Source organism: Capra hircus, chromosome 2, assembly GCF_001704415.2.
Source record: "Capra hircus breed San Clemente chromosome 2, ASM170441v1, whole genome shotgun sequence".
Taxonomy (NCBI): Eukaryota; Metazoa; Chordata; class Mammalia; order Artiodactyla; family Bovidae; genus Capra; species Capra hircus.
Window position 1 is genome coordinate 20,400,392 of NC_030809.1, and position 14,835 is coordinate 20,415,226.

The 14,835-nt window shown below is 43.0% G+C and overlaps 2 protein-coding genes across 4 annotated transcripts in view; one reads left to right on the forward strand and one right to left on the reverse strand.

The window, feature by feature from the left end:
* Positions 1 to 6,853, reverse strand: part of COL4A3 (collagen type IV alpha 3 chain) — a 159,254-nt gene extending 152,401 nt beyond the window's left edge. Inside the window, exon 1 of the mRNA XM_018058855.1 lies at positions 6,592 to 6,853. Coding sequence (XP_017914344.1) covers positions 6,592 to 6,678 — 87 coding nt within the window. The 5' untranslated portion in view covers positions 6,679 to 6,853. The remainder of the gene's footprint in view (positions 1 to 6,591) is intronic.
* The window catches only part of COL4A4 (collagen type IV alpha 4 chain), a 146,338-nt gene continuing 138,390 nt past the window's right edge, over positions 6,888 to 14,835 (forward strand). Inside the window, exon 1 of one of the 3 annotated variants that reach the window (XM_018058850.1) lies at positions 6,888 to 6,987. The gene's annotated coding sequence lies outside the window, so the exon portion shown is untranslated. Of the gene's footprint in view, positions 7,397 to 14,835 lie in introns of all 3 variants that reach the window. The other 2 variants (XM_018058852.1, XM_018058849.1) reach the window with 2 other exon arrangements.

The window sequence follows — 14,835 nt, forward strand, 5'->3', positions numbered from 1 at the left end:
GCAAGAACACTAGAGTGGGTTGCCATTTCCTTCTCCAATGCATGAAAGTGAAAAGTGAAAGTGAGTAAAAGTTATTATTAAGAAGCCTTAGGTTTTCCTAGTCTTTTTACTGGGGCCTATGAGAATTATCCAGGTTTCATTTAAACCTGGAAGTGACATCCAGCTTAGGGTTTTCTGATCAATATTCTACCTGCATTGATTTATACTGAAGATATTGTCGAGGTTTCTGGAAGCTTGTTACTAGGAAAGGACCTGAGCTAGCCTTCATTTGTAGTATATATAATCACGTGGTTTAAATTATAAATATCTGTTATAAATGACAAATATCTTTCTTCCAGAAAAAAAGAAAAGCTCAGTATGTTACAATTTGGTCTCAAAGACAACTGATGAGGGGGTCTCCTGGAGAGTCTGTGAGAACCTCTGCAGTTCAAGACCCTTCTTCTGTGGGGAAAAGAGAAGAGTTTATCCAATGGTTCCCACCTTCCACTGGTCAGAGCCTTGCCCCACAGGTGTTAACGGCCTGCACTTTTAGGGTGCAACAGAAAGCCATGGGGGAGTCTCAAGGCATATGAGGCCGTGCCTGTGTGAAGCCCATGGCCAAACTGGCCTCTCAGGGAGGAGGTGCCAGGAGAAGCTCAGCTGCACGGGAAAGATACCTGACATAAGAAGTCAGGAGAATTGGAGGAAAAATGAGAAGGCTGAGCTTGGCTCCTGAAAATGCCAGGAGTAGAGAGTGGGGAAGAGAAATATAAAAAATAAACGTCTGACAGAGGAGAAATATCCTATGGCGTCCCTTATATGCAGAATCCAAAAAGATATGGTACAAATGAACTTACAGAACAGAAGAGATTCACAGACTTAGAGAATGAACTTACAGTTGCCAAGGGGAAGGGATAGTTCGGGCATTTGGAATGGACATGCACACACTGCTACGTTTAAATGGATACCCACCCAGGACCTACTGTGCAGCGCAGGGAACTCTGCTCAGTGTTATATGGCAGCCTGGAGGGGAGGGGAGCTTGTGGGGAGAATGGATACATGTGGATGTATGGCTGAGTCCCTTTGCTGTTCACCTGAAACTATCACAATATTAATCGACTGTACCCAAAAACAAAACAAAAAGTTAAAAAAATAAATTAAAAATATTTAAAAAATCTGAGAATGTGTAAGATGATGGAAAATAGATAATCTCAGGTTAAATACAGGACATACAAAAAAATCCCATGTATGCACACATGTCACAGTTTCAATAACACAATGAAAAAATCTTGATCTAGTGATGAAATACAGAAAAAATTGAAGTCAGAATATCATCTCTACCACACTTCAATAAAAAAACTAGAAAATTTTCCTATGTTTCAAAATTAAGAAATAAACATTTAAATAACCTATAAGACAAAGAAAAAATTGGAAAAGATTTTGAACTTAATGATATTAAAGTAGTTTTTATCAAAACTTGTATGATACAGCTGAAACAGTGTTTAGGGGAAACTTTTTAGTCTTAAATGCATTTGGACTATTCAAAGTTGCTCAATCAAAGTCAAAATATAAAATTCAAGTACTTTTTTATAAACTTATATTAGACTATAAATTTTTAAAAGAATATATTATTTATAATAACACTAAGAATTTCAAATACTTAGGAATTAAAAAAACCCAGAAAACTCTAAAACATTGTGAGAAATTAAAGCCCTGAATAAACAGACCCATGTGAGAATTCAAACAGATCAAATATTAATGTGTGCTTGGGACACATGTTTGCAGATGTAACAAAGCAAAACAGTGAGGAAAAGGGTGAACTTTTAATAAATAATGTTGGGACAGTTCTTTTTCTATATGGAGAAAGATAAGATTATAATCCCAGAAGTAGAAAACAATTCAAAGATTGAGTCTTAAACGCAAAAGAATTAAACTATAATTTTTTTAACATAGGAGAACATTTTTATAATCCTGGGGAAGGAAAAGATCTCAACAAGATGCAAAACACAAAATCAATGAAATCAAGGAAAACATGGGTACGTTTGAGATTATAGTGAAAAGAAAAATTATACATTAAGGCACCAATAGAGTCCCTTGGACTGCAAGGAGATCCAACCAGTCCATTCTGAAGGAGATCAGCCCTGGGATTTCCTTGGAAGGAATGATGCTAAAGCTGAAACTCCAGAACTTTGGCCACCTCATGCGAAGAGTTGACTCATTGGAAAAGACTTTGATGCTGGGAGGGATTGGGGGCAGGAGGAGAAGGGGACGACCCAGGATGAGATGGCTGGATGGCATCACTGACTCGATGGACATGAATCTGAGTGAACTCCGGGAGTTGGTGATGGACAGGGAGGCCTGGTGTGCTGTGATTCAGGGAGCTGCAAAGAGTCAGACACGACTGAGCAACTGAACTGAACTGAACTGAACTAAATGAAAAGGTAAGCCAAAACCTGGAATGAAGTATTTTCTGCACATTTAAATAGCAGAATTAATTCAGCTTCCAAATATAAACAACTTCTAATTAAATAGCAACAAAAAGGCCAAGGTCACAAAAGATAAATAGGCAAAGGGCTATTTATGCAATTCACTCGGAGAGAATTATAGACTGTCAATCAAAAAATGCTAAGGTTCCTAAACTCACTAGTCAAAACAGGATCCGATTTCACATCCATTAGACCCGATGGACGCCAGTCTGAGTGAACTCTGGGAGTTGGTCATGGACGGGGAGGCCTGGCGTGCTGCGATTCATGGGGTTGCAGAGTCGGACACGACTGAGCAACTGAACTGAACTGAACATCTCAGTACACCAAGTTTTGCTGAGGATATAGGAAAACTGGTATTCTGGCAAGTTGTTGAAGTCAATTTCTGCTAAGTCGCTTCAGCCGTGTCTGACTCTGTGTGACACCATAGACGGCAGCCCGCCAGGCTCCCCTGTCCCTGGGATTCTCCAGGCAAGAATACTGGAGTGGGTTGCCATTTCTTTCTCCAATGCATGAAAGTGAAAAGTGAAAGTGAAGTCGCTCAGTTGTGTCCGACTCTTAGCGACCCCATGGACTGCAGCCCACCAGGCTCCTCCATCCATGGGATTTTCCAGGCAAGAGTACTGGACTGGGGTGCCACTGCCTTCTCCAACAATCCCTAACACAAGTTAAAATATGTTTTCCCTGATAACCCTCTTTAAATTCCCCCTAGCAATTCACCATCTGGTTGTCACAATGGTACATATACAAAGCTGTAAATTTCAGTTCTGTAAGATGAGAGCAAAGAAACAAACTTACTGTTTGGGCAGATGGAAAAATAAATTGTATTTTATTTATGTAACTGGATTCTATGTGGCAGCTATTACATATGCGGCAGCTATTACATTTATATGTATGTAAACAAATCACATCTCTATGCATCAACCTGAATGAAATCCAGAAATATCCTGTTGACTGACACAAGCAAGCTCTAATAGGTATGTATCATGTGAAATCATTCATTACACTTGAAGTACCATACAATAATAGCATTTATTTTTTATGGTGATGACACACACACACGCATCCATGGTGCATAAATATAAAACCATGCATTGGAAGAGGAGGCAAAAAATGAATGTAGGACTTTTTGTATTTACTTATTCTTTTCCTAAAGGGAAAGATGTGAGAACAAACAGGTCCAAACTTAATGCTAGCTTAATCTCAGAGACGGATAAACTGGAGTCTGTTACATGACTTTTTGTTTGTTTGAAATGTTTCTTAATTCAACTTAATTTTTGTTTTTAGATTTAAAAACCAAATCAGTTGAGAAGCACCCTCCCTAAACACAGCTGTTATTCGGTTCCTGATATTTGCTGGCCATATTCCTGCCCTGACTGGAATTTTAAGGCAAAGAGAGGAAGGATAAACCATGATGTCTCAAACCACGAATCTCACCTTCCCCAGATAATCAGAGAAGGCACTTTCTCTGCGCTTCTCCCAGACCTGCCGCCGGTGGCAGTGGCAGAGTGCCTCCCAGTTTCAAGTTGGGCCTGGGAACAGCTATAAAAACTGGGCATGTACTGAATAGTCAGGCCTGGAACTGGATGCCTTCAGCAATACAGCAGCAGGATTTTACTCAGGGTTCTTCAGAACAAATTGTGTGGGTGGACAGTTCCACCCTGCCTGAACTCCGAATAGAGGGTGAACAGCACTATTTCTTTGTTTTGAGAAATGCTAACATGAAATCAGAGGAATTTAGAGCAAAATATGTCTGTAACTATGTAGCCAAAGATGATAAATAGGATAGCCCAATGACTACATCTGGTTCTCAACTTACAGTTTGTTTCTTCTGTAAAGTTTTAATTTCTTTGCTAATATTTAGAATTTAAGAGATTTCTAACGGAAACTAGATTCCCAGCTTCTTTTCTGAAAAAGGTGGATTCTGGTATTACTAATTCTGAATTCTAGAATGCCAACAATTAGTTGGCCCTGAAGAGTGCCCCTCCTCCCTGCAAAGCCTCACTCAGTTAAACCTCACCTGCTGACCTCATGAAGGGTTTCAACTCCCTCAAGTTATAGATGAAAAGAATGAGGCTGGGAGAAGTCAAGAGCCTTGCCCAACATCAGAGTTACCGTTGGGAGGGAGCCATGCTGGCACTGTGCAAACCAGTTATCAGTTAATTTCCTGTGATTTCTTTTTTTCTATGTGATGAGGGCACATTTCATGCTTTCTAATGACACTGCGTAACTCAGCAAAGTTTTAACAGAGGCTCACTTCAAATGATAAAAATAATACGAATGGATTCATTGCAACAGCAGGTAGCCTCCAAGATTTGGCCAAAGGTAAGACAGAAAATTTCTTATGTAAAAAACAGTAAAGGAATATGACAGTATAATTGAAAATTGGTATAAGTAGAGGTGGTATGATCACAGAGTACCCTTTTTTTCAGACTGGTTTTTACTCGTTGGTAATATCTCCCCTCTTTACCCACCTGTCCCTAATCTCCCCTCTTCTTTGGACTCTAGAAGAATGTGCAAACCCAGCCCTTCTCACACACACATACAGATACTTCAGCTATTTTTTTTTCACTTGTATTTGTTTCTGGATTAATGCTGGCAGACATTCTATACTGACTTAGATTGAATTCTATCTATCATGTTCAGAAGTACTGAGTTACCTGGGTTGGTCATCCTTAGTCTAGGTAAAGCACATTTTTATTAAAACCAACTTCATGAAGAGATTACATGGATTACAATATCCTTTAGAGTATAAAACTACTAAACTACTAAAAGCCTAAATGTTCATTGATAGGGAAATGGCTGTTGAACTTGGCATATTCACATTGTGGAAAATTGCAACAATGCAAAAAGAAAAAGAGGTAGATCTGTCTTAAATACTGGCATAGATAGACCTGTAGAAAGCAAAAGTATATATACAGCATAGGTATATGGTATCAATTACGTTAAAAATACATACAAGACATATTGTCTGTGGGTCTATACATGCATATGCGCATGCACAGAAAAATATCTGAAAAGAAACCCAAAGTGGTGAGAGTGGATACCTTTCTTCAGATAGGGGTGGGGGGAGGTATGGAGGTGATAAAGAGGGTTTTAGCTTCACCTGCAATGTCATAAAGTTTAATTTAAAAGGAAAATGCTTGATTACTTTTCACTGTAGGTTGGAAGAATCTTTTCATGTAACACACACTTATGTGATGATTAATTTCCAATCACAATCTTAACCATGAAATTTGTAAAAAAAAAAAATCTGATCATCCTGGGAAATGAAATTTATACTGCATTGTCATCCCAAATTAAGTTCTTAAAACTTACAAAAATAGAGGTCACAGAAAGCATCTGAAAAGTTACATTGCACTTCCGCCAGTTAAAATCGAGTAAGTCTACTCTAGGAGTCCTAACAGTTTTGAGGACAAAAAATGTATCTTCTCAGATAACAAGAAATATGCAGGGGGATTTAAATGAATCCAGGATCTCTCACATTTTGAACAGAAATCACGGAGACAGATTGCTTGATTTATCCTAACATGAGTTCTGTACTTACTGTTCAGTGATGTATTTGCTTTTCTCAACAAAACTGATGGAACCCTGGAGGGCAAGTATTGATAAGGAGGAACAGGAGGGGTCAGAGTTTGGTGTGAGATGACATCTATGAAGTGGCAGGGCTGGGACTCCAGCCCTCTGTCCTCTCTGCCAGGCCATGCTGCCTGCTCTGATTCACCAGGGTGACCTCGCGTGTCTCTACATCCGGTGCTCTCAAGCGCTCATCCCTGGCGATTATCTATCCACCCACTTCTTTCTCTCTCTACCTGCCTGCATTTCTGTCCATCTATTCATCCATCTATCTACCTGCCTCCCTCTCTCCCTCGGTCTGGAGGGCTAGTTCCCACCCCTGATCGCTAGGGAACCAGAAACAAGCCTCCCTCCCTCGCCTCTTCCTCCAACCCCGCGCATTCCACCTGTCCCGGGCATCCTCGCTTGCTCCTACCAGGGGTCTGCCTGAAGCCCACTGTCACCGCACCTACCAGCGGAGGTTCAAGGCCAGCGCTCCCCGCGGACGAGGCAGGCTGCCAGGGGAAGCGGGGTGGGGGTCGCGGCGCCCCCCGCCCCTCCCCCGGGTACTCACCTTGCCCTCCGTGGGCGCCGCCACCAGGAGCACCAGCAGGAGCGGCAATAGCAGCGCCGGTAGCCTCGGCGCGGTCCTCGGGCGCATGGTGGGCGACCGCTCAGAGCCCCGGCGTGGTCCAGGGACCCGCAGGCTCTCGGGCCCCCTCGTCCCCGGCGCGGCGCGCTTTGGGAGCCCGGCGGTGAAGCTCGCCTGGCCAGCCCGCCCGGGGCGGGTTTTGTAGGGCTCAGCCTCCCCACCGAGGCTTCCAGGGAGGGAAAAAGTGGCTCAGGTCCCGCCCTCGTCCCCCCTCCCCTCCCCTCCAACTCTCCAGGCGACGTCCCTCAGCCCCGGGCAGCGCGCGCGGGAGGCGAGAAAAGGCTGCGCGCCTGCGGGGCAGGTGCCCGCGGGGCCAGGGTAAGGGGTGCAGGAGGTGATGCGCCCGAGGTTCAGGAGTCGCGGCGGGGCAAAGGGGTGCGAGTCGGGGTAAGAGGTGGCGAGTCGGAGGTGGGGAACTGGGGGGTGTGCGATGGGGAGGTGGCCGAACAGGGTGGAGGGAGTGGCCAGCGGCCCTGCCTCAGATTAAGCGGGAGGCGCGCCGGGGTGGGCACTCGGGTGGCCCCGCTGGCTCCCGGCTCCCCGGCGGTGCCGTCTAGCCCCTTTCCCCTTCTCAGCCCGCCTCCATCGGGCCGCCGCCGGACGCAGCGGCGGTGAGAGCGCGGTGAACGGGTGGCCGAGTGGAGCGTGGAATTGGGCGCGGCGGGAGGTGCGCGCCGCGCGGGCGAGCGCCGCGGCAGCTCCCCGGGGCGGCGGGTGTCCTCACGAGGTAAGGCGACCACGACCGGGTCTGGGCGATCCCGGGCCCAGGGCCCGGGCCACCGGCTCGGGGCGCGGGCGGCGGAGGAAGCGTGCGCGGCATCCCGGGGTGGGGCGCACCGGCGGGCGGGGTTGGCGAATTGGGCCCGGGGGTCACGGGAGGAGAGCTTGTCTGGCTCCAGTCTTGTCTGCCTGGGCTTGAACTGGGTGCTGTTGTGTTTTGATTAATTTGGAGGCTCAAGTTACCAGCCTGGCGGTCTGGGCACTCCGAAATGCCAAGAGCAGGAGGCAGCTGAGGGGAAAGGGAAAGCTCATCCAGCCGATTCTCCGCCGCGTTGAGCTGGCTTTTCACGTTAAATCTTATCTGCGGAAGTGCACGGGAGGCCGCGCGCCAGCTTTGCCGAGGTGCCTCCGGCCTGAGAGGGCGCTTCTCCTTCTCCGAGGTGGCCTTGGAGGCGGACGTGCTGGGCACCGTCCGCAGAGCAGGGCTCGTGCCCTTTTCTTGTGCCACTGACCACATGGTCTCTGGCGAAGCATTCAGATCCTTCTTCCAGTATTGCCATTCTCAGAATCCGTTTTACTGAAACAAATTATCAAAGTAGTAATGTCATGATCTAGAAACATACATGCGTCGTGATTATTGCACCGAATATTTCGACCTAACAGCAGATCTGTGAAACAACCGTAATCTCACAGTAGTGATGACTGCAAAACTGAAACGTGTCATATAGATGCCAGCGGGTACAGCCTCAAGAACCGTCGATACCGTCGTGGTTTGTTAGCTATGTTCATAACTGAAGAAACCGCTGGTCTTCCAGGAAAGTTTAGTGAAAAGACAGATGTAGTACTCATTCCCATCCATGGTTCACAGACCATCTGAATTCCATCTCCAGGTTAAGAACCCTTACACTGGATCAGGGTTGCTGATGTCTGCAGTAGCTGGTCATCAGATACCATGTGTGAAATGTGTGCTTTGGTGGCTGATGGTAGAGAACCACTTGTTTGCAATTAGCATGGGGTCATGGTGTATTAGACCTCTGTACCTCTCTGTAGGTAGGTGAAACCCTGACAGTGAATGAATGAAGGTGCACACTACCCTTTATGGTTGTGGAGGGAATAATTATAAGCTCCCCTCTGTTCTTTTTGTGCCACCAAATGTCAACTCTGGCTGTATATCAGTATCTCTTATGGAGCCTCTAAAAATCCTAAAACATCCCAAGCCAACTACACCAGACTCCCCATCAATGGGAGTCTGTATACTCAGGTGCCTGCTAGCTAAGTTGCTTCAGCTGTGTCTGACTCTTTGCAACGCCATGGCCTGCCAGTCTCCTCTGAGAATGGGATTTTCCAGGCAAGAATACTGGAGTGGGATGTTTTCCTCCAGGGGATCTTCCCAATCAGGGATCGAGTGAATCCAAGTCTCTTTGGTCTCCTGCATTGGCAGGTGAGTTCTTTACCTCTAGCACCACCTGGGAAGTCCCTAGATGTTGAAGTATCTTTATTTAAGCTCTCTGGAGTTGATAAGGAGAGTTCTTATGAAACTTTCTCCTGCCATCCTTGTTAGATGAGATATAAGGTGCTCTGTTGATAAAATAAGGGTCCAAGAATTCTTAGAGTCCTATGACAGTATTGCATGAACTGACATTACTTCCTGGAAAAAACAACAACTCTCAATGCCAGAGTTAAGTGCTCCTTCCTTATGCTGAAGTCCAGAAGCTTTCTTAATTTGGATTTCAATTGCCTTTTCCTGAAAAGATGTCATTTTGACTGAAGTCCAGACTTGGCTTTATTGACTTTAGAAGGGGTAGCAACAGTCAACTGCAAGTCACTTCTGGTGCTACAAAAGAGCAGGAAAGAAACTTGTGATGTGAACAGGGTTAGGAGGCAGGAGTCGTTAAGTGTGGTCTCTGCAGTACAGTTTAGATTTTGCATCTTTCCCACACTTACTAGTGTGGCTTAGGGTCTTTTCTTCTGTAAATCGGCATCATCAGTGTGCCCACCTTAAACAACTGTGGGAATGTAATTCAGCAGTCAGTGTCAGCCTTTCCAGTGAACATTCAGGGTATGCTCACTAGATGGTGTTAATTAACCAGAATTTTTGATTTTTAAAAAAATGGTCTCAGAGTCGAGAGTTTCCCAGCTGGCTCTTGAAATGTATAAAACAAAAGGAAAGTGAGGGCAGTCCTTTTTGTAAGTACAAAGGACACAGAAATCTCTGCTTTTGACTTGGTGCCAGATGAGAGTTTTGAACAAAGTGAAATGGTAATGACCTTTGACAAGGCCTGTATTATTGTTTTTGCCCCCTTTTCATGGTCACAATATCAGGTCTGTTTTCTGCACAGTGCTTAAATGTGTAGTGTTTGCTTCCCTATTTTTGGAGTTCAGCTCCAGTAGGACAGCGGCCTTTTTGGTGTTCTTTAATGTTATTGAATGAATGAAGTTACTTAGTGCATGAATGAAGTTGTTTACTATTTGCTGAATGAATGAAACTGAATGACTTGACAAATTCACTCAGGATTCACACCCAGGTCTGATTTCTTCCAAAGTGTATGATCTTTCTATATCCTTCTCTAGATAGGAATGTGCCTAGGCTTTTGACGTGATGTATTTTGCCAGACTGCCAGCAGCTCCTTCTTCAATCTTTTTGAAAGATTAAATTTAATATTAATTACATTTTAAATTAATTATTTTTAAACTTCACCTCAGCACTTAGTCATCTCTCTTCTTTCAAGAACCTTCTGTTTTTAACACTCGAAAACAATTAGACACAGGTTCTTTCACAGTCTCAGTTCAGTTCAGTTCAGTCACTCAGTTGTGTTTGACTCTGTGACCCCGTGGACTGCAGCACACCAGGCTTCCCTGTCCATCACCAACTTCTGTAGCTTACTCAAACTCATGTCTGTAGAGTCGGTGATGCTATACAACCTTCTCATCCTCTATCGCCCCCTTCTCCTCCTGCCCTCAATCTTTCCCAGCATCAAGGTCTTTTCCAGTGAGTCAGTTCTTCTCATCAGGTGGCCAAAGTATTGGAGTTTCAGCTTCAGCATCAGTCCTTCCAATGAATATTCAGGACTGATTTCCTTTAGGATTGACTGGTTGGATCTCCTTGCAGTCCAAGGGACTCTCAAGAGTCTTCTCCAACACCACAATTCAAAAGCATCAATTCTTCAGTGCTCAGGTTTCTTTTATAGTTCAACTCTCACATCCATGCATACTGGAAAAACCATAGCTTTGACTAAACAGACCTTTGTTGGCAAAGTAACGTCTCTGTTTTTTAATATGCTGTCTAGGTTGGTCATAACTTTTCTTCCAAGGAGCAAGCGTCTTTTAATTTCATGGCTGTAGTCATCATCTGCAGTGACTTTGGAGCCCAAGAAAATTAAGTCTGTCACTGTTTCCATTGTTTCCCCATCTACTTGCCATGAAGTGATGGGACGATCATGATGCCATGATCATAGTTTTCTGAATGTTAAGTTTTAAGCCAACTTTTTCACTCTTCTCTTTCACTTTCATCAAGAGGCTCTTCAGAGTTATTTTCAATTCATATCAGTTCTTGCCATTACATCTCCAAATTCTTTCTCTGCTTTTCTAAGATCATGGCCCTTCCCAGGGCCTGGACTTATCCTCCGTGAACTATGGTAGCCTTCTAGCTAGTTCTCTGCAATGTTTGTCCTCTGAAATCCCTTCTATGTTACTGTCTGAATAAAAGCTCACTTTGTATCACAAAGAACCAGTTACCTTGGGGGCATCTGCAAATAACCCCCAAACTTCTGAGGCTTCCAATAACAAGACTCTTCTTCTCCATTTATACATATTCTACATATTCTGGGGAAGGAAATGGCAGCCCTCTCCAGTATTCTTGCCCGGAGAATTCCTTGGACAGAGGAACTTGGCAGACTATAGTCCATGGGGTCACAAAGAGTTGGACATGACTGAGTGACTCACACAGACACACACACACATACACACACATTTTCATCACAGGGTATAAAGAGGTAGAAAATGGGTTTGGGGGGGTGGTGGTTCTGCTTATCCAAACCACTCAGGAACCTCTTGGAAATTCCCACTCAACCTGTTCTCTGATCTCTGAAGGGCAAGAGAATTCAGCGAATCAAAAACTGCTCTAAAAGCTGCCAACTACTGTGACACTTGCTACATCTATTTCACGTCTCATTGACCAAAGTGGTCACACTTCATTTTCAAAGTGATGAGGCAATGATCTCCCACATGCCTGAAAAAGCACTAGTAAAAGGTTTGGTGAATCTTAGTTACACTTCTCACATGCATCGTGTAACTTGCTTATATTAAAGCTTCCAGAAGTTTCTCTTTTTCTTTACAGATTACTTTACCCTCCTTTGGATAGAACTGAATGGTCCAAAACCAACCAACCAAAACCAAGATTTTGAAAAATGTGTATTACTCATATGTCTCAAGTTCACCCTACGCCCTTCTTTACCTTATGCCTTTGTACTTGCCATTCTTTCCACTTTCAGGAATCACCCACCCTGCCCCCACCCCCTAACCCGATGTCTGTCTGATGCAACCTTTACATTTTGAGATCTAGGGCAAGGTCAAAGATCATGGTCTCTGTGACGACCTTTGTCCAGACCTTTATTATATAACACTGAAACAGAGTCATGCATTTTGCTTTTTTGGACTATGAGACCTTTGCGAGCACGTACAAAGATTCATTTTATTTTTAGTATAGTAACAGTGGTATTTAAAAATAAATTTATTGAGGTATAATTTCCATTCCAAAATCTGTACCTATTTAAAACACACAATTCAAGGAGTTTCACAAATGCATACACCTTGTGAAATCAATAGCTCTGGATACAGAGCTCTTCAATCACTCCCCAAAGTTTCCTACTGTCCCCTTTTAGTCCATCCATCTCTTTCCGTCCATTCCCAGGCAACCACAGATCTGCTTTCTGACTCTGTAGGTTGGTTGGCATTTTCTAGAATTTTATGTAAATAGAGTCATACAGTAGGTACCGTTTGGTATCTGGGTTCTTTGACTCAAGAGAACAATACTGAGATGGATCCATGTTCTGTGTATCAGCAGTTTGTTCTACTCTGTAGCTGAGTAAAATTCCGTTGTATGGACATCACTTTTTAAAAGATCCCTTTACCTGTTAGATTTTTAAATTGTTTCCAGTTTGGGAAATATGGCTACTATGGCTATTTTTGTACTAGCCTTTGTGTGAACATGTGTTTCCTTTTCTCTTGAATAAATACCTAGGAGTGGAATGGCTGGGCCATAGAGTCAAGGTATATGTTTAATTATAAAAGAGTTTTCCAAAGTAACTGTATCTTCATTCTCCTCAGCAGTGTATGAGAGTTCTGGTTCCCCCGTACATTATTGGTAATACTTTTGGTATTGCCAGCTTTTAAAATGTTAACAATTCAAATGGTTACACAGTGGCAGATAGCGTACTTCTGTTTTCTCTAGTAACTAAAGATGTTGAACATCTTTTCAGGTATTTATTAACTGTTCAGAGAACTTTTGCAAAGTCTCTACTCAGATCTTTCCCCCATTAAAAAAATTGGTTGTTGCTCTTACTGTCGGGTTGCAATAGCTATTTATATATTCTGAATACAAAATCCTTGGCAGATGTATTTATCTTGAATATTTTTGCCCATTCTGTGGCTTTTCTTTTACATGTCACTGTCCATCTTGAGGTCCATTTTTAATATAGCCAGTCTACTTTCCTTGTGCTTACTGTTTGTGTGGTGTATCTTTTTCCACTTTTTCACTTGTAACCTATTTGCGACTTTTTATTTAAAGTATGTATTTCTTAGGTAGCATATGCGTGGGTTTGTTCTTTTTTCTGTTTAAATCCAACGTTTTGCCTTTCAGTTTTTGGTGCATTTTCACATGGTCGATAGAGTTATTTTTAGGTCTGTCATCCCTCTGTTTGCTTTCTGTCTGTCTAATCTGTTTTTTGTCCCCTTTCTTCTTCCTAGCATTCTTTTGTGTTAATCAAATATTTTTTAATGTTCCTTTAAAATTTTTTTCTACTTCTAGTTATAGCTCCCTGCATTGTTGTTAGTGGTTACTTAATGATTATAGTATGCATCTTTAACTTTTCCCAATCTACTTAAAAGTAATATTGAATATTTGAGCTCTGCTGCTGCTGCTATGTCGCTTCAGTTGTGTCCGACTCTGCCATAGATGGCATCCCACCAAGCTCCCCCGTCCCTGGGATTCTCCAGGCAAGAACACTGGAGGGGGTTCAGTTGTGTTCAAATTGAGTTCAATATTTGGTTAAATTGAAACCTCAATTTACCAAATATTAAATTCAGCTAAATTGATTTCACTCTTGTATCCACAGTGCTTAGCATGGCATTTGATAGAAACTGGAAAATTGACAGATACTGATACGATAGCTATTTCTTGAGTGAATAATAATCATAGGTGTTTTATGTCATATTAAAGGTATATAGAAATGATTAACATTTTGTTTTGGTTAATGTCAGGCTAATTAGTAGAAAAATCACTTTTAAATATTATTACATATTTAGTGGACTTGCATTTACAAACCCTGTAATTTTCATGTGTAGTCAAGATTCTATGTATTATTATTATTTTTTTCCATATCTCAGTTGTTAAAGAATGCACCTGTGATGCAGGAGACCCTGGTTTGATTCCTGGGTAAGGAAGATCTGCTGGAGAAAGGATAGGCAACCCACTGCAGTATTCTGGCCTGGAGAATTCCATGGACAGTCCATGGGGTCACAAAGAGTCAGACATGACTGAGCAACTTAAAAGAAAACAAAGGTTTAAAATTTTAATTTTAAAAATTTAATATGGATCTCTTCTTACCATTAATTTTTGAATTAAAAAAAATCCACCTCATTTTCAAAGTTTAGGGGAGAAGCAATCACTTTAAAAATGGAATTTCTTATGGTTTTGTGAAACTTCCAAACATTGGTTGTCTCAACTACTCTGCCCATGTGATATCACATCCAACACACAACACGCTCTCTTGGCTTTGCTCAGTTATTTCCCGATGTGTAAAGCTGACGCTGGAACGCTGAGTGTTTGGTCTGTAGCTTTATGATCTGTAGCAGAATAGGAAATGGTACAGCTCTGAAGTCCAGGGGTGAGGGATGGAATCTTTTATAAGGTTTCTGAGTGGCAGAAGCATTTCTAGAGGAGTATAATTCCAGGTCTTGTCCTCTAGGGAAGCACCTGCTGAGGGGACCCAGTCTCTAGAACCAGCTCCTGCCTGAAGGGAGGCAGACAGTGGTGGACAGAAAGCAGGATGCAGACAGTGGTGGACAGAAAGCAGGATGCATACAGAAGGAAAAGGAGATGGTTAAGCTCTCCTTAGAAGAGCTATGACCCACCTAGACAGCATATTAAAAAGCAGAGATTACTTTGCCAACAAAGGTCCATCTAGTCAAAGCTATGGTTTTTCCAGTGGCCATGTGTGGATACAAGGG